This window comes from Pseudophryne corroboree, chromosome 3 (assembly GCF_028390025.1).
Source record: "Pseudophryne corroboree isolate aPseCor3 chromosome 3, aPseCor3.hap2, whole genome shotgun sequence".
Taxonomy (NCBI): Eukaryota; Metazoa; Chordata; class Amphibia; order Anura; family Myobatrachidae; genus Pseudophryne; species Pseudophryne corroboree.
In genome coordinates this window covers 190,707,515-190,726,352 of record NC_086446.1, presented here as the reverse complement: position 1 = coordinate 190,726,352, position 18,838 = coordinate 190,707,515, and the positions used below count along the sequence as shown (strand labels likewise).

The 18,838-nt window shown below is 45.2% G+C and overlaps 1 protein-coding gene across 1 annotated transcript in view; it reads right to left on the bottom strand.

The window, feature by feature from the left end:
* The window catches only part of LOC135057228 (uncharacterized), a gene marked incomplete at its 5' end in the record, with an annotated part of 32,269 nt that extends 19,710 nt beyond the window's left edge, over positions 1 to 12,559 (bottom strand). The window contains one exon of the mRNA XM_063963123.1: positions 11,923 to 12,559. Within this exon, the coding sequence (XP_063819193.1) occupies positions 11,923 to 12,559 (637 nt within the window). The remainder of the gene's footprint in view (positions 1 to 11,922) is intronic.
* Between the last annotated feature and the right edge of the window lie 6,279 nt (positions 12,560 to 18,838).

Below are 18,838 nucleotides of genomic sequence, written 5' to 3'. Positions count from 1 at the left end.
GTGCGGTGCGCGATGACGTCATCGCGCACCGCACAGCAAAGGTCCTCTCCATGAAGGGAAACTAGACGCTACGGTCTAGTTTCCCTTCGTCTAGAGGACCTTTGCTGTGCGATGCGCGATGACGTCATCGCGCACCGCACAGCATAGTGGCACAGACACTAGGGGGTCATAATTGACCTCTACTGTCTATGCTGTTCTATGGAAGAGACGTATTAACGTCTCTCCCATAGATCGAAGAGAGGAGAGCAGAAGATCGGCGCCGCCGGCGGAGGGGGTCTGGATCAGGAACGGGGATGGTAAGTATTCTTTTTATTTATTTTTATTTTTTCTTTCAGCGTGTTGACCACGCCCCCAATTGAAGCCACGCCCCCCCATATTTTGCCCGGGGCGCCACAAACCTTAGAACCGGCCCTGTACAGGAACATGATGTTGCAGTTAGAACTGAGTTCAGCAGTAACCCCTACAGAACCCCTGACTCCGTTGTCTCCCCCACGTGGTCGGATTACGCCTGCGAGACTATGTTTTCTTCAGCCCACAGCAGCCGCGTTTGAAGGGCGGATTAGGTCTGCCCAACTCCGATGGCCCCCCGGTCTTAATTGGAGACAAGGCGTAACCCGAGACGGAGAGAGAACAAGGGGAACCTCTAACTAAGACAGAATCACAGAGATAGGGGAAACTACTGAATACAATAACAAAAGCAAGTGCGGCACAGCCGCCGAAACAAACTATAACTAAAGAGACACTGTTCGGACGCCAAACACGACACCGTCATATTTTGGCGAGGACAATGATAGCGGACACCTCCGCAACAACGTTAAAGCAAAGAAAGAGAACAACGCAGCCGAGGCCGCAAGGTGCGGCAAAGCCGCTACTCACAACACCGATACAGATGCACACAGGTTAACAGGAACTCCAAGGCCACAGGCACTGGCACACAGAACTGGAAGGCTGGAAAGATTCCAAAAGACAGGTTCCAGACACCGGGACTCTGGACTCAGAACAACAGGATCTCAGGATAACAGGGTAACAGAATTGAGACACTCCAGGACAGGAAGCAGCTCCACCAGAAGCTATCACCGGCGGGGCTGCCTTGGTCTGACGCCCTTAAAAAGCCTGACAGACCAGTCAGGCAGCCCAGCCCCCAGGACATGATTGCGCCAGCTGCTTCTGGGCGCGCGGCGCACAGCGTCCCGGGCGCTTAGCTACCGCCGGGAGCGTTGTGCAGAGTGGCTGCCTGGCATCCCTGGTTGCCATGCAACCAGCCGGGGAACCAGAGGCGGAAGTAGCGCGCTGGCCCCATTGCCTAGCAACGACCGGGAGCCGGCGCGTCCCACTGCTAACACAAGGCTTGTTGCTATTGAAGGTGAAGACTGTTTTTGTTGGCACACACGTGTCCTCTCAGAAGCTGATGTAGGATGGCTGTTTATGTTTAGCACTAATACTTGTTTAATACAGTGACAATTTGTGGTAAATTATTGTATATACCCGCGGGAAGTTTAATACCATTGATTTTATCAAAATAAATATTATTTATGTATATGTATTGCTGTATGCATTATTAAGCACCACTGGGAAGTTTCTATATGCAGGGTATTCCTGAGAGGAAATTATTTGTTATGTGCAGGGATACAGCACCTAATTAAATAGATCTGAGCCAACAAGTAGTTGCTAAATTTGATTATTTATTTCGAGAAAAGCCTTTATGTTAAAATATAACAAATATATATCCATAGTCCTTGAGATTCTTATTAGAAACAAAATGTGTGATTATGTATAATCAAGTGAAACAACTCTCAATCAAGCTTTGTAGAAAAGTCTGTATTTTTTTATATCCCATTTTATTAAGTAAAGTATGACATGACAGCTAGACTGACGCTTTTGTGCAGCCACAGCGAATTCCAGATTTATTTCATATGGGTAAATACCTTTTTTTTACATGCATCCTCTCGGAAAGACATGTATAATGATGCAAATAAAATGGGTTTTCTTTACCACATTGCCTCCATCAGTGTAACAGTTTATTTAGGGACAATTTAGCTACTGGCCTCTATTGTCATTTATATAGCCTTCACACACTTCACACCTTCTGGATGTAAGGCAGTGCCAGTGTACAGCAAATGTGTATCTGTCTAGGCTACATGTCTGTCTGGTGAGAATGCAAATCAGGGAAATGCTGTCTGCACACTCTCAGAGTTAATAAGTCACCCATATGTTTTATAATTATGCAACTAGAACCATATACTTAGAAATAATGATACGGACAACTGTATAAATTGGAAAAAAATGGAGGTCACAGCCAAATTTATTAAATTCCAATCAGAATTGAAAATATTAATCACCGGTGGCGAAAAAAGCAGTGCCAACTCGGCCATGGCTTAAAACTTTTGAATCTTTAAACAAAACAAATGCGCAATCCGTCCTGGGTAGATACATCTCCCTTTAATTAGCACAGTGCTGGTCCCTCCTTAAGATGGTGACCTGGTCCTCCCCTGAGGTAGTGACCGGCTCACCTTTTCTGAAAGGGGAAATGCTAGCCAAGCACTGCTGCGCTAAAATGAGCCGCCGAATAGCACTGCTTTCCGCCAAATTCGAAGGATCTAGACTACGAAACTGCCACCACAAACATAAACTTCAAACTTCCTTTAAACCCTTCAATAATGCTGTGACAAATAACTCCAAACCACTCTCAGACAAATGCACCCCATCTGATCTATACAAATTTACCCTCTCATAACGCAGATCTGGGTGCTTAACAACTTTCCCCCCTAAACTAATAACATATCTGGAGGTCGCGGTATTGAGCTTCTTTCTCACCTTATGCAAAGCCGCTCCCCCTTGGGTGCCCCTCCAAAATCTACGCGGTACCACTTCTGACCACACAACCTAAACCAACGGCCAATGCTCCGTAATTAATTGAAAATCCCTCTTTATGCTGTTAATTAGTTCGATACCCTTACAAGTACCTAAATCATTGCCCCTAAATGTATGAACAAACAATCGGGGGCACCCCACTTCTCTTCAAAATCCCAGAGTACACTCAATAAATTGCTCCATCTCATTCCCCTTAAACCTATCCACCTCACTTCAAAAGGGAACGACTTAAGGCCCGTACACACTGGCCGATATATCGGCCGTTCTCTTGAACGGCCGATATATTGCGGGTCCGTCGGCCAGTGTGTACGGCCGATACGTCTGTGAACTCCGTTGTTCACAGATGTATCGTGTCGGCCCCGCAGCACAGCCGACGGCCAATATATCTAGCAATATATTGGCGCGTCGCTGTGTGTGTATGGCAGTCGGCCGCCCGCCTGTACACATGCTGCGGCGGCCGGCAGTGATTGACAGCTGAACTGGGCGGGCGTGTGTACACGCCCGCCCAGTTCATGACGTCTGTCCCCAGTGGATCGGGCAGTGTGTATGCTTAACACACTGCCCGATCTGTCCATAGATATATTTGCAGATCAATTGATCTGCAGATATATCTTTCCAGTGTGTACCCACCTTTTGATGTCTTGTACCTACTGGCCCAATACACATATGAATGACCCACAATCCACACCCGGCTTGATAATGTAAAAAAAACTTCAGAAAAAAACAGCAAAAACAAAGAAAACTTTAATATTATGATTCCACAACACCGCTAAACAGGGAAGGAGAAAAACGTAGTTGTTTAGGCGACCCAGATGGAGGTGAACAACATCAAACCTCAAAAATGTTGTGAGGAAAAAGGTGAAAAGAACTCCAATCCCCCTTTAACGGCGGGTAGCTTATGGCCCTGGGTTTCCCAAATTACAAACTCTCAGGATGCCTCTATGAATGCAACTTATCACCTCTAACATAGCCCTTGTAAGCATCTGACTTCCACCGCCCTAACCTCTTAATCTCGTCTTTGGAAAAACCTGTCGATGCCGCGCAAGTTGCTGCTCCTATCCTAAAAGAATGTGTCCCGTAACTCTCTAATAGAAGGTCCAATGCTATTAAACACCTATTGACAATACTTGCAAATTGAAATTTAGATAAAGGATTAAGATCGCTATGGACCAACCATTGTTCCCCCCTTCCGGATGAATCCGTCCGTAAGCCTCTGCTAATCTTACTGGGCAAATGCTCGGCTCCAAATGCATAGAAACAGAAATCCATTTACCTTTCCCAAGCTGATCCGTTTTGGACCAATGTATTTTAATAAGGAGCTTATTGTTCCTAACGGTATCCGTTCGGATGGCGACCATGTTATGGTCGACAGTCATTAGGTCGACAACTATTGGTCGACATTGAAATGGTCTACACATGGAAATTGTCGACACATGAAATGTCAACACATGAAAAGGTCGACATGAGTTTTTCACATTTCTTTTTCTTTTGGGGAACTTTTCCATACTTTACAATCCACGTGGACTACGATTGGGAATGGTAATCTGTGTGCCAAGCACAGCGGCAGCGTAGCGAGGCACCTTGCCCGTAGCATGGCGAGCGAAGCGAGCCATGCGAGGGGACGCGGTGCACTAATTGGGGTTCCCCGTCACTTTACGCAGAAAATGACACCAAAAACAGTAAAAAAAAACTCATGTCGACCTTTTCATGCGTCGACCATTTGTCCATGTCCACCATGCCAATGTCGACCAACAGTGGTCGACCATTCATACCGGAACCGTTCCTAACTACTACATTATTCAACAATATACCTGTATCAACTGAACTTTTGCTCTTTGCAACTAACTCACCTACTCTTAAAGCACCGAAAAAGGCTACTGCAAATGCTAAACTAAAAAGGTTAACCTCAAAATCTCCTATCGCAATACCCGAAACAGCAATAATTAAATCTTTCAACAGCCCGATGTCAATTGGCCTAGGCTCATCGCTTACATTTACTTGTTCTTTAGCCCACCCCCTCAGTGCTTTTGACAGAATAAAGGATTTAGGCCCTCATTCCGAGTTGTTCGCTCGTTGACGATTTTCTCTATTTTGCGATTAGTCGCTTACTGCGCATGCGCAATGTTCGCAGAGGGCATGCGCTTAGTTATTTTACTCAACAGTTAGGTATTTTACTCATGGCATTACGAGGAATTTTCTTCGTTCTGGTGATCGGAGTGTGATTGACAGGAAGTGGGTGTTTCTGGGCGGAAACTGGCCGTTTTATGGGTGTGTGTGAAAAAACACTGCCGTTTCTGGGAAAAATGCGGGAGTGGCTGGCGAAACGGGGGAGTGGCTGGGCGAACGCTGGGTGTGTTTGTGACGTCAAACTAGGAACGAAACTGACTGAACTGATCGCAGTGGCAGAGTAAGTGTCGAGCTACTCAGAAACTGCTAAGAAATTTCTATTCGCAATTTTGAGAATCTTTCGTTCGCAATTCTGCTAAGCTAAGATTCACTCTCAGTAGGCGGCGGCTTAGCGTGTGCAATGCTGCTAAAAGCAGCTTGCGAGCGAACAACTCGGAATGAGGGCCTTAGTTGGGTCGATCAACCCTTCTAAACGTGAAAAGTACGAAATTCCTGCCAAGGCACCTGACATAGCCACTTTAGAACGACCCCTCTCATGCCATAACCATACAAACTCCAACATAGCATCCTGTACACTCTTACCCCTACAGTCGGAATTCATGTACGCCTGCCAATCATTCCAAGCTGCAGAATACGATCTCAACGTTCCAGGGGCCAATGCCTTCAACGCTTAAGCTTTCATGCAGGTTTGATGATCTGCCATACAAATTTAGAACATGACAAACCCTCCAATCTAGCTGCTGGAGCTAATGCTCTAAATCTATCCCATTGAAAATGAGACAAAGCATCCACTATCTTGTTCTCAACCCCAGGCACATGCCTAGCATTCAACTCTATATTCTTCTGCAGACACCTAAGGGTTAAATGCCTCAACAACTTCAGCGCATGTGAACATGAAGACTTTTGATTGTTGATTGCTTGAACTACCCCCAAATTATCGCACCAGAACAAAATCCTTTGATTACCGAGCTTATAGCCCCAGATCTCAACTGCAACAATGTTTGGAAACAGCTCAAGTAAAAGCATACCATCAGTAAGCCCCTTTTTACGCCATTCCTCAGGCCAAGCTTCCGCACACCACTCACCCTCAAAATATGCACCGAAACCTAATGACCCTGATGCATCTGTAAAAAATTGCAGTTCACGGTTGTTTACTTCCTCATGCACCCAAATGCGAACCCCATTAAACACTCTCAAAAATTACAACCGAACCTTACCATCTTCTTTCAATTCTAATGAAATCCGTATAAAATGGTGCAATTTCTTAACCCCTGCGGTAGCTCTTTCCAGCCTACGACTGAAAACCCTTCCCATCGGAGTGACCCTACATCAAAAATTCAGTAACCCAAGAAGTGATTGGACCTGTTTCAAAGTCATCTTTTTTTGCGGAAATAACATTTTCCAATAAACTCCTTAAATGACTTACTTTTTCTGCTGGCAATCTACAAAGGCCTGCCTCAGTATCGATTTCTATACCCAGATAAGATAAACGGGTCACAGGCCCCTCTGTTTTTTCCTTAGCTATAGGTACACCCATAACTGAAAAAAGAGCTTGAACCGAAAAAAGCAATTCATGGCACAATGAGCTACCTGCAGGACCTGCCAACAAAAAAATCATCCAAATAATGAGCGACTCCTGTCTGTCCGGTGCCCGCCTGTACACACCACTGCAGAAATGAACTAAAACATTCAAAATAAGAACATGAAACTGAACAACCCATAGGCAAACACCTATCGACAGAAAACTGACCATCTAGCTTGAAACCCATATACTTAATCGAATCCGGATGCAGCAGCAACAATCTAAAAGTCAATTCTATATCCACTTTTGCCAACAAAGCGCCCAAACCAAAACCTTGAACCATAGAAACAGCTTCTTCAAAAGACTGATATTTCACGCTACACAAAGGAGGGTCCAGAGCCCCGTCTATTGAGCCTCCCTCCGGGTAGGAAAGGTGCTGAATTATCCAAAATTGTCCTGGCTCCTTCTTTGGAACTACACCCAATGGTGAAACACAAAATCAACTAAAGGCGGACTTTTAAAAGGGCCACACATACGCCCTAAACCAACCTCAGCAGTAATCTTAGCTCTTACGACTTCTGGGAAATCTCTAGCTGATTTAAGATACTTTCTGGCTAAAACTAATACCGGCATAATGACTGGCAATTTAAAACCGAACTTAAAACCTTGCAATAAGAATGCCACCTCCTCCCTGAGAGGATAGCGGCCTAACCATCGCTCCAAAACTTCAACATTTACTGGTGACTCTGATTTACCTAGGAACGGCTCTGTGTTCCCCTCTACCCACTGACTGAGTTGTGGGCCTGTTGCAATCCTTTGCTGCATGACCTCCGCCACACAGCATACAGACGTGCCTATATCGACAGTTGTTCCCCGTGCCTGTATCGACAGTTGTAACATTTCCCTCTTCCTGCTGTGTCAACTCCGAGAAAGGCCTATTACTTTGAGTTACTTCCAACCATACCTCCACGTCTTTAAATCCTAAACTTAACATTCTCTGACCTTCTTGTTTCTTCCTAAATAATTCATCATACTGACGCCAAACATTGTGCCTAGCCGTCAAAAACATATTATGTATAAGATGTAAATACTTAAGGACGTTCAAAAACTCTGATGGACGAGATTCTATATAACAGGCCGCAAATATATACATTCCCGCAAGCCAATTAGGATAACTCCTCCTTGACTCTTCGGCCGCCCACCCCCCAGCCTTCGCTGTATCCAAAGCTTTTTATGCGTCGTGCGTAATTGCGAACATATCCACGAAATGTCCCTTCTTTATTTGCTCCCTCACCTTAGACCTAACTCCTCTCAATATTGCTGTATTCGCACAATGCACACTATCGCCTGTCGCATCTGGAGCCGAGCTGCCAGCTACACTACGCCCTGCCTTTGAACCCTTACACTTTCCCCATAGATGTTGAACAAATGTCCGCATAAATTAACGCAAATTCTCCAATGAACTAGACGAATCAGATGATTCGTCAGTATGAGATAAAATTGCGCTAAGCTGAACATCTACATTTTTTTTTTCACCCGTTCCAGATGTAGAAGGACCTGCATCGACCTCTCCTGCGACTTCCTGTCCCTCGTTGCGCGACACTCCCGCCGCGACTTAATGCGATGATTGTAGATCGTGAGCGACTTCACCAGCTGTCGATGCGTCTGCCAAAACTGTATGAGGGTAAAACCTGCGGCTCGAAAAAACAGCGTTAATCCCCGCTTGCCCAGCACTGTCCTGCACGCCAGATGCAACCGTTGGCGCCCATGTTTGAGAGTGTATGGGCTGAATATTCTCCGCCGGTGGCGGAGCTTGGGGCAGTGGTGGTAGTCTCACCTGCTGCGCGCTTATAAATTGATTAGGTACAGGCTGCAACCAATGACCATATTGATTACATGCCTGCAGAACCGACGGGAAGTGCGTAAACTGCGGGAACCCATACTGTTGATTAAATTGACCTGACTGCTGTGGAAATTGGGAATTAAAAAACTGTTGCTGCGCTGCAACAGGAAAATGCCCCATATGCTGCTGCGCTCCTTGGCTGAAATACGGGGACCAAGATGCCTGTGTGGACTGCGCACTGCCAGCTGCCTGTGTTTGCAATGGGGGAGGGGGGGGGAGGTGGGGGGATACCAAACAAACCCCCCATCAAATCTACACCTGGCAAATCTCCCCCGCAGCACTGAGGGAGAGGGAGGCGGGTGACTGCCCGCCGCAGCCGTGGCTGGAGCAGGGCGGGTGCTGGGGACCGTGCGACCCGTTCCCCTCACAGCCGGAGAAGCAGCGGCTGACAGGAGAGGTCTAGCAGCCTCAACTAAGTGGCGAGGAGGGGGCTCATGCGGTGGGGACGTGGCATGCTGGCAGCTGAGGTAATTTGAAAACCTCACAAATGAAACCACCAAATGAAAGCTGACTGAAAAATTATTTTATCAACAAAGTAAACAAATTAAATATATTAGCTAAGTAACAGAAATTAAATTATAAATAGATAGGAATAATAAAATTCAAATATATCTGACAATACTGAAACACCTATGAGTGATACCAAATACTTTACCAGTCCGGGGATCACAAAATGGAAAGAGGAATTTGAATTCCTCAGCCCTCACTTAAAGAAACTAATATAACCCGCCTACCTAACCTCTTCTCATTGGATACCTATTTGATTGACAAACGTCAACAACCTATTTACTAATATCAACACAAAAACCAGATCCAGCTAGCTTAGCTACATAACAAACAGAGTGCTTATATTCACTCTATCCTATACAGTCTCTCGTTCCTTTTTAATTGCCAGATTTAGGGCCTAATTCAGCAAGGATCGCAAATCAGCAAAATTTGCAAAAAAAAAGCTTAAAAACGCAAATTCTGCAACTTAAATAGCAAAAACTGAGAAAAAAAACAATTTCTGAGATTTAGCAAAAACTGCGTATGCACTACGAAAAGTAGGCGTGTACTAAAGGGCTGGACTCGCAAAAGCTACGATCAGGGGCATGTTGCGGGGCATGTTGTGGGCGTATGCTGATGGTCGGTGGGCGGTGCATTCGCAATTTTACAACAGATCGCACATTTCTGATGTGCAGTTTCTGAGTGACTACAGGTCTACCTTAAAATCTGCACAAGCTGACCTCAGTTGCAGATTGCATGTATACTGCAATAATTGCTTCATTACACCCAGCTGTAGAATCTCACACCTCAGACCACAAATCATTTAATTCAGCTGTATTAAAACTTAGAAACATGTAAGGTATTGTTTAACTCTGTAACACATGTTGATTTGTGAAAATATAGGTTACTAACCGATTTGTGTTTACACTTACTAACAATCGAGGTTTGACAACCACACTATTTGATAGAAGCAAATGTAAAATAACCTTTACAAGCATTTTGCTTAGTAGTATCTGCTGAATGACATTTAGCTTCCTAACAATTTTTTTTAAACAACCAACATTTTTTTGTTAAACAAAACATACCCACATATATTTTTTTTATTTTGTAAATTTTATTTGTATGCTACACACATAAACATATGTTGAAGAACAGCAACACCATCTTTTTATTTTCAAGTTTTGCAAATTCTGCTCCATTTGTATACTTATTGAAGCAAATATTTACACATAATTCCTTAAAGTAAGGTATGCAAATAAAAGCAAAGAAACAATAATATGTAATGTTTGACCACTGCACAATCAAAGAGACACTATTTTTTTTTATATAAAAATGTTACTGTTGTTTCCGAATTAAAATATTTTTACTCCAAAAAAAGTGTGTTAAAACATATACCAATAATTGCTGTTGTATAGGGTTTAGAGGCTAGAAAATTCACACTCTCTCTAGTTAAATATATTTTTACACAGTTATCGGCATTAGTCAATGTTTGAAGAAAAACACTATGGTGTCTTTAAGATAATAATTGCTAAATTACCACAAGATCATTTGACCAATTAAGTGATGATTGAATTGATTTACAATTGTTGAGTAGTTACTTTAATTTGGGTGCAGGAAAGTAGGTTGTGCAATTTTTAAGGAAAAAACACTGTTAGCAAAAAATGCAACATCAGAAACATGTACGCAAAAATTGCGATTATTAGGATGGTTTTCGCAATATTTGCACATTTCACAAGGCCACCTTATTTTTGTTAAATTAAATTAGTGTTGCTGTTTTTCCGTTTGGGCGTGCTTTTACAATTTTGCTTTTGCTAATTTGTAATTTTTGCAATCCTTACTGAATTTGCCCCTTAGTACAGTTAATGAACATGTTTTGTACATTAATATTGACACATGTGCGTTAGTCAATAATTCGTGGAGGTTTATAGTCAAGACTTAGGGCTAAAACACACTACACGGTTGTTGCCGGCCGGGAAAAAGCCGGACGGCTTTTTCCCGTGCCGGCATTGTAGTTAACAGTGTGAGGGGTAGGGTCCCTTCACACTGCACGGCCCCGGCCCGGCTACCGGGTTGCAGCCGGGTCTCACCACTGGAAGGTCCGGCGGCCGGGCGGCCGCCGGGCCGTCCTTGGAGCCAGTGAACCGTGTGTGTGAAGGGGAGCTTTCACACACAACGGTTTCTTCTGCAGCCGTGTCTGATGCTGCGCATGCGCACAGCATCACTCACGGCTCAAAGCCGTCCTGTGTGACAGACACTGCCGGTTTCTCCCGGATGGCAAAAAGCCGGACAAACTTTGTCCGGCTTTTTGCCATCCGGGAAAAACCGGAGTGTGTGTTACAGCCCATACAGTAAGAGACTATACAGCACATTTCCTTATACCTATGTACATTAGGTGCACCAGGATTACCATCGTTTAGAGCAGTAGTTACGTTTGGTTAGGAGATTTTAGGTAGGGGTTACTATAAGGGTTCTAAGGAGACTTAATTATTTATGTGCTATTAGCTAATCAATTGCTTAGTAATGTAACTAATTGGTATGTTTTTAACATTAATAATCTATTTTCTTCAAACCATACTACAAAGTGTTCATAACTGTATAATGATTACATTCACAAAGAAGGTTTAATGTACAAATCTTTATTGCTGAGGAGAAAATAAGGTGAAATAATGAAAGGAAAAATAAATAAAAACACAATTTGTAATGTTAGAAAATCATCAACAGTACCGTTTACACAACATGTAATGTATATATAGTATCAATAAAGTATACAGTCTTAAAATTTTTTAATTGGAATATAGCCATGATCCCATGGTCTCTGGCTGCAGATGTAGTATTTTCCATAATCTTTCACAGTTGCTGTGTAAGGTCACATATTAGTGCAGGACAATATTCCCATCCATATCACTGAAGGTGATGCTCAGTGGGCAGTCATGTCTCAGTTTATAACCAGTTATTGCTCAGATGGTGATTGGCAGGAACAAGAAGAAAGATGTCAGTGAATAAGGAAATCATTAGACCAGGTCACTGGTAAGATCGGAGAAGGTGTTGGCGACATCTGCACAGCATGGCTGGAACTCTTCCAAGATGTCCTGTAAGGACAATTCCTGTGTTACACCAACAACAGGTCCCGGTGAGTTGGCAAAGACTGTAGAGTCTGTAGAGTAATCAGAACAGAAGGTGGGCTGTTGTAGGTGACTGCTGGAACCATGCTGCATATGCGGATAGTAATGCCGTGCAGTAGGGTCTTCAGATACGACTTTAGTTGTTGCTTGGCAATGTTTTGGCCACCCATAATTGTGATTTTGGGAACCGACAACACCGCTCATATGTAAGTGGCTCAGCAGATGGAAAGGAAATGCATAGTTGTTGTGGATGTGTCCATGTTTTTCAGCGTGTCCTATTTGATAGACTTCTCTTTTATGTTGGGTCTCACTGAGCTGAGGGAGCTGGACACACTGCCGCCATTCCATGTGTTCAGGAGAATTCTCCTCTTCTGGCTCCTTCATTTTATTCTTCCTGGCTCTTCTGTTCTGGAACCAGACCTGGATTCTGGATTCATGCACCCCTGTGAGATGGGACAGCTTCTCCCTCAGTGAGATGCCTGGATAAGGGTTTGATTCAAAAGTTTTAAGTAATAAATCCAAGTGGAATCAGCTGAACACTGTGCGCCTCCTCCTGACCTTGCCGCTGATGGACCGGGATCCAGTCACTTGCACATCTGCAATAAAACAAACACCATATTACATAATGAGTATGCTACACAGAAAAAAGTATAATTAATTCCTTTATATAACAGAACATTACATAGCACAGGTAACGGTTTACATTTCTACGCGATATTCTTTATTAATAATCATAGGTGTGCGCACAGGGGGTTCCTGGTGCGCACAGTCACCCCCTAATCATGTCCAGCCCCCTCCTCACATGCAGATCGATCCCGTGCATGTCCGTTCTAAATTTGGGGTCGGCTGCCAGCCAAACAGAGCTCGCGGACCGTCCGCGGCGGCTCTTGATTGGCTGCCGGACCGCAAGCTTTGATAGGCTGACAGCCGGCGCCATGTTTCAAATGGATGCCGCTGCAGGAGGGCTTCGGTCAGTGAGGAGCGGGATTTAGAAATTAGGAGAGACGCCCCCTAAATCTCCCATACTTTACAGATTGGCCCTCTCAAAAATAGGGTGTAGATGTGGAGGGGGGGGGTGAGGGGGGTGCATATGCACCTCGGCTCACCACTCGCTAGTTACGCCACTGGGTCAGGGATAGGTTGGGGAAGTGTAAACAGTGATACAGTGCAGTGGCAGCTAGGGCTCAGGGTTATGGCGTAGCAGACAGACAGTACCGTCTGGTTTCATTTTATTTCTCTGGGGTGTATTATATCTTCGTTATCATTAGGAACCAGAGAGAAATTAGATTAAGCTATGTGATTTTACTGAGAGAATGTAAAATAGTGCTAGACATGCCCAAAAGGCAGTGCTAGAGACGCCTAACAGGCGATTCTAGACACGCCCCTCCTGCGGTGCACCCCCTAATAAAATTAGCTGCGCACGCCTATGTTAATAATAGTCATAATGTTTATTTGTGTTGTGCATTGTAACTTTGTGTAAGATAAATAGCAGCTGCTCAAATATAGTGAATGTTTACAGTGACAAAGTCATGTCGTGATAACAGATAATACAATTGTGAAGTAACATGGTCATTGTGGGGTAGAATGCACAGAAAACGGTCCAAAACATAAAAGCTTTGCTCCAATGTGTGACAACCTCTGTTCTCTGTAATCTGTAGCTGCGCATCATGGAAGTGAATCAGCTGTTACAGAAAAAGAAGGCAAGAGGTGATTCCTCTGTTGTGGAACTATAAATCCCAGCATGCCCTGCCCTGGTAGAACATGCTAGTTCCACAGAAGCTGAAGTGCAGAAACTCAGGTCATCAAAATTAGTAGTAGATTGTGGGGATTACACATTGCATGCACATAGACAAACGCAGGGGGAGAGGAGGGGGGTTCTGGTTTCCCAGAAAGTGAAACCCCCTTCCTCTTGGCAAGTGGCAAATTATGACAACATATATACCAATGGTATATAATACGATTACTGGAGCTGCTGCCACATCATGCAGAGCTACTGCACATGCCCAGTGGCAGCAGCTTTTTCTATCACGTTTGCTGTGTGTGTGACTCAGAGCGCTTATTCAATGCACTGGAACAAAGTGTAGCTACCAGAAAGAAGAGACAGGTGCCTAACATGAGGTGGGAGAATGTGTGCTTAGAAAGTGCAGTTCTGGTTCTATAATGTTTGTGCATTTATTTATTATAGTATGTTTAACCTTTTCTTGATCACATCTTATTTATATTATTTAAATATATTTGATACAGCCTGTACTATAGATCATCTATACTGTATTCCATATTCCACAGAGTGGTATATTTTCAGATTGCATTTGGAAACCCCCCTCTAAAAATCCTGCGTTTGACAAGATACATAGCACTCGCAAAATAATTACATTATAGTTAATCAAGGTTTTGGATTTATAGAAAAACTAGAAGTATTCATACAGTATATGTTATATTCCCCCAGTAACATATAAAATATTCTTTGTCAAGGTCTAGGAAGGCAATGGTTTACTTTAAAAGTGCCACTTACCTTTCATCTTCCTTCCCACATCTGTCATCTTGGTCTAAGTAGATGTTGTCTGGATGATGGTCTCACTTTGTCTGATACAAGGAGGTTACTACTGCTTTTACACATTCCCTCCTCTTCACAAGATATGTATATGTGAGACTGTACTGTATATTTACACTGACAACTCAGTCAGTCAGATTTGTAAAGGCAGTGCCGTTTCTAGCGGCGGGCGAGCCGTGCAACCGCACGGGGCGCCCGCCGCGGCACTATGTGACTCTTTATCTCCTCTCCTCCCTCTCCCCGAGCGCTCCTGCTCTGGGGGCGGAGTTTTGCGGAATGACGCGTTTGCGTCGTGACGTCACGACGCAAACGCGTCATTCCGCGAAGCCCCGCCCCCAGAGCAGGAGCGCTCGGGGAGAGGGAGGAGAGGAGATAAGCCTGGAAGGAGGAGGCGGCCGGCGCGAGGAGCGTGAGTCAGCGGGACCCGAAGAGCGGGAAGATGTAAGTATTATCTCTATCTCTCTCCCCCCCCCACTTGACACCTGCCTGCCGCACTGCGTAAAATGGGGATACCTGCCTGCCGCACTGTGTAAAATGGGGATACCTGCCTGCCGCACTGTGTAAAATGGGGATACCTACCTGCCGCACTGTGTAAAATGGGGATACCTGCCTGCCGCACTGTGTAAAATGGGGATACCTGCCTGCCGCACTGTGTAAAATGGGGATATCTGCCTGCCGCACTGTGTAAAATGGGGGCACGTGCCTGCCGCGCTGTGTAAAATGGGGGTACCTGCCTGCCGCACTTTGTAAAATGGGGGCACCTGCCTGCGTACTGTGTAAAATGGGGATATCTGCCTGCCGCACTGTGTAAAATGGGGATATCTGCCTGCCGCGCTGTGTAAAATGGGGGCACGTGCCTGCCGCGCTGTGTAAAATGGGGATACCTGCCTGCCGCACTATGTAAAATGGGGATACCTGCCTGCCGCACTTTGTAAAATGGGGGCACCTGCCTGCGTACTGTGTAAAATGGGGATATCTCCCTGCCGTACTGTGTAAAATGGGGATACCTGCCTGCCGCACTGTGTAAAATGGGGACACCTGCCTGCGTACTGTGTAAAATGGGGATATCTGCCTACCGTACTGTGTAAAATGGGGATACCTGCCTGCCGCACTGTGTAAAATGGGGACACCTGCCTGCCGCGCTGTGTAATATGGGGACACCTGCCTGCCGCGCTGTGTAATATGGGGACACTTGCCTGCTGTAATGTGTAAAATGGGGACTTTTTTATTTTTTCCCCCCTGCGGTGGGTGTGATGATATCAGACGAGGCCACGCCCACTTTAATGAGACCACGCCCATTTTAATCAGGCCACACACCCTTGTCCGGTGCGCGCGCGCATGCTTTTTCTTTTTATGGCTATATGGGGGGGGGGGGGGGCACGCATTTTTTTTTATAGCAATGGGGGGGGGGGGGGGCATTTTGAAATCTCGCACTGGGAGCCAAATTGTCTAGAAACGGCCCTGTGTAAAGGTGACATCCTACCCAGTGGTGCAGAGAGAGGGGGGGAGAGGGTACAAATTACCCAGGCCCAGGTCTCATGTAGCCCACTAAGGGTACAGTAGGGGCCCAGGCCACCTCCCCGTTACCTGGCAGCAGCAGCTGCAGCTCTTCTCCTCAGCCCAGCACACGCTGCTGTGTACTGGGCTACAGTGTGGCCATGGAGGTGCTTAAAATACTATTTTTTTCAGTATTCTTTTTTTCTAAGGGTACATGACCACACCTCCTGTGATTAGGCCACACACCTTGAAAAGTACCTGGGCCCAGCCCGGCTCTCGATTGCCCTGACCTTATCCTCCCCTTCCCTGTACCTGTCTTCTGTGCTGATCCCGGCAATACACAACAGCAACCACATGAGAAAGGATTCTGCAATTTGAATAAGGATGTGTCCATAGATGTCCTACAAAAGTATTTGCCAGTCTATTAAAATAGCATTTGTCCAATAAACAAGTAACAGTTAAAACAGCAACAATAATGTCTTAGGCCATATCCGTCTCGCCGCACGTGCGGCGTTAGCCCAAAACTGGAAACAGCCCACACCGCCTCCCCTGTTGAAGGTGTTACACAAAATACAGCTGCACTTCTTGATGGAGACTGAACAAATCCCATACGCCTTCACCGCTAAATCTCCATTTGTGCGTTGGATGCCTTGGCATCTGTTTACCACGGAGGGTGAGGGTGCTACACTGATAATACGTTCCCCTCCCTTAGACATGCACCCTCCAGTCCTATTGGCTGATAAGGCCCCCCCCCCCCCCCTAAGCCCGAGATGACCTTCTTTTTGTGTTGTATTTATAATATGCCCATTGCCGCCTTTCCCTTAATTTTTTGTTTTTCTTATGATGTACTTGTTTGATTGACTTTGAACTGTCTGCACATGTCTGTCATAGCATTGTCTCATGTATTTATGTACCTACTCCCCCCCCCTTTTTTCTTCCTTCTGTACCCCTGTTTTGCAACACGAAAATCCAATAAACATTATTGATGAAAAAAAACAAAACAGCAACAATAAAATTTATACTATTCAAAATCATAAAATAATGTAAAAAGATAAAGGGCCTAATTCAGATCTGATCGTAGAAGCAAATTTATTAGCAGATGGGCAAAACCATGTGCACTGCAGGGGGGGCAGATCAGGGGTGTATCTACTCATTGGCAGCCAAAGGGTAGAAAAGTAGTACTGTCAGACAGTACCTGGTGAGAGTCTGTTACTGCTGGAGTGGCGCTGGTGTCCGGCAGCACCGCACTTGTAATCAGACTAAAAATATACTACAGCTCCCAGCAGCCCTTGTTGCTGGGAGCTCCCGGCAGCAAGGGCTGCTGGGAACTGTAGTTTATTTTGAGTCTGATTACAAGTGCGGTGCTGCTGGACACTAGTCTGATCTCTAGTGCAGTGCGGTGCTGACGGACACCGGCGCCGTGCCCGCAGTAACAGACTCTCACTAGGTACACAGTAATTCTTATATAGCACAGTGCTATAGATCTATTTGTTGTTGAAAATAATAAAAAAGTGTCAGTGTTTGATAGAAGGGACTGTGGTACCTGGAAAACTACACGATTTTCATGCATGTTAGATGTAACTAAGTAGTAAGTAAGCGAAAACTTTAACTTGTTGCATGTAATAAAGAAAATACATATCTTACCTATTTCAAGGCCAGGTTCAAGGAAATGTATATCAATTAATTGTATAATTGATAATTTTATCTTGAAAGTGATGGCACCCTGATGTTTTTTCTAACAGGAAGCCCTTCTACCATCCAACTAATGGTGTTTGGTTAATGGCCGGGTCCATTTGAGGCTCATCTCACGGCAGCTCATTAGCATTTCATTCGGGATGCAGTCAAGATACTGGCATTTGGCATCCCGGCGGTCGGAAAGCTGACGCCAGCATCCCAAAACTGCTTGGAATGCTGATGCTGGCATCCCAACATAAATAGCGATGCAGAATGCCAAAATCCGGATCGAGTTGGTGCCAAAGTCTCCACTGGCAAGCCGCGTGAGAGGGTTAGGGTTAGGCTGCGAGGGCGGGAGGGCTAGGGTTAGGCTGCAGGGAGGGAGATTAGGAAGGGTGGGTTAGGGTTAGGCACCACTGAAGAGGCTTTTGTGGGGTGCGGGTTAAGGTCAGGCTGTGGAAAAGGTGGTTTAGGGTTAGGGGGTAGGCATGGTGTAACGTGGATACGAGACAATACTGTGCGGTGTTATGCGAATAAGGGACACTACTGTGTGGCATAATTTGAATTGGAAGTACTATTGTGTCCACACCCTTCCCACACAAGACCATGCCCCATTGCCAATACTCTCACCTTACTCCAAATATTTGTGGGGGGCGCCAGCCCCTTAATTTGCCAGGGGCGCTCGGACCCCTAGATACACCCCTGGGGCAGATATAACATTTGCAGAGAGAGTTAGATTTGGGTGGGGTGTGTTCAAACTGAAATCTAAATTGCAGTGTAAAAATAAAGCAGCCAGTATTTACCCTGCACAGAAACAATATAACCCACCCAAATCTAACTCTGCACGTTATATCTGCCCCCCCCCCTCCCTGCAGTGAACATGGGCCCTCATTCCGAGTTGTTCGCTCGCTAGCTGCTTTTAGCAGCATTGCACACGCTAAGCCGCCGCCTACTGGGAGTGAATCGTAGCTTTGCAGAATTGCGAACGAAAGATTTGCATAATTGCAAATAGAAATTTCTTTGCAGTTTCTGAGTAGTTCGGGACTTACTCTGCCAGTGCGATCAGTTCAGTCAGTTTCGTTCCT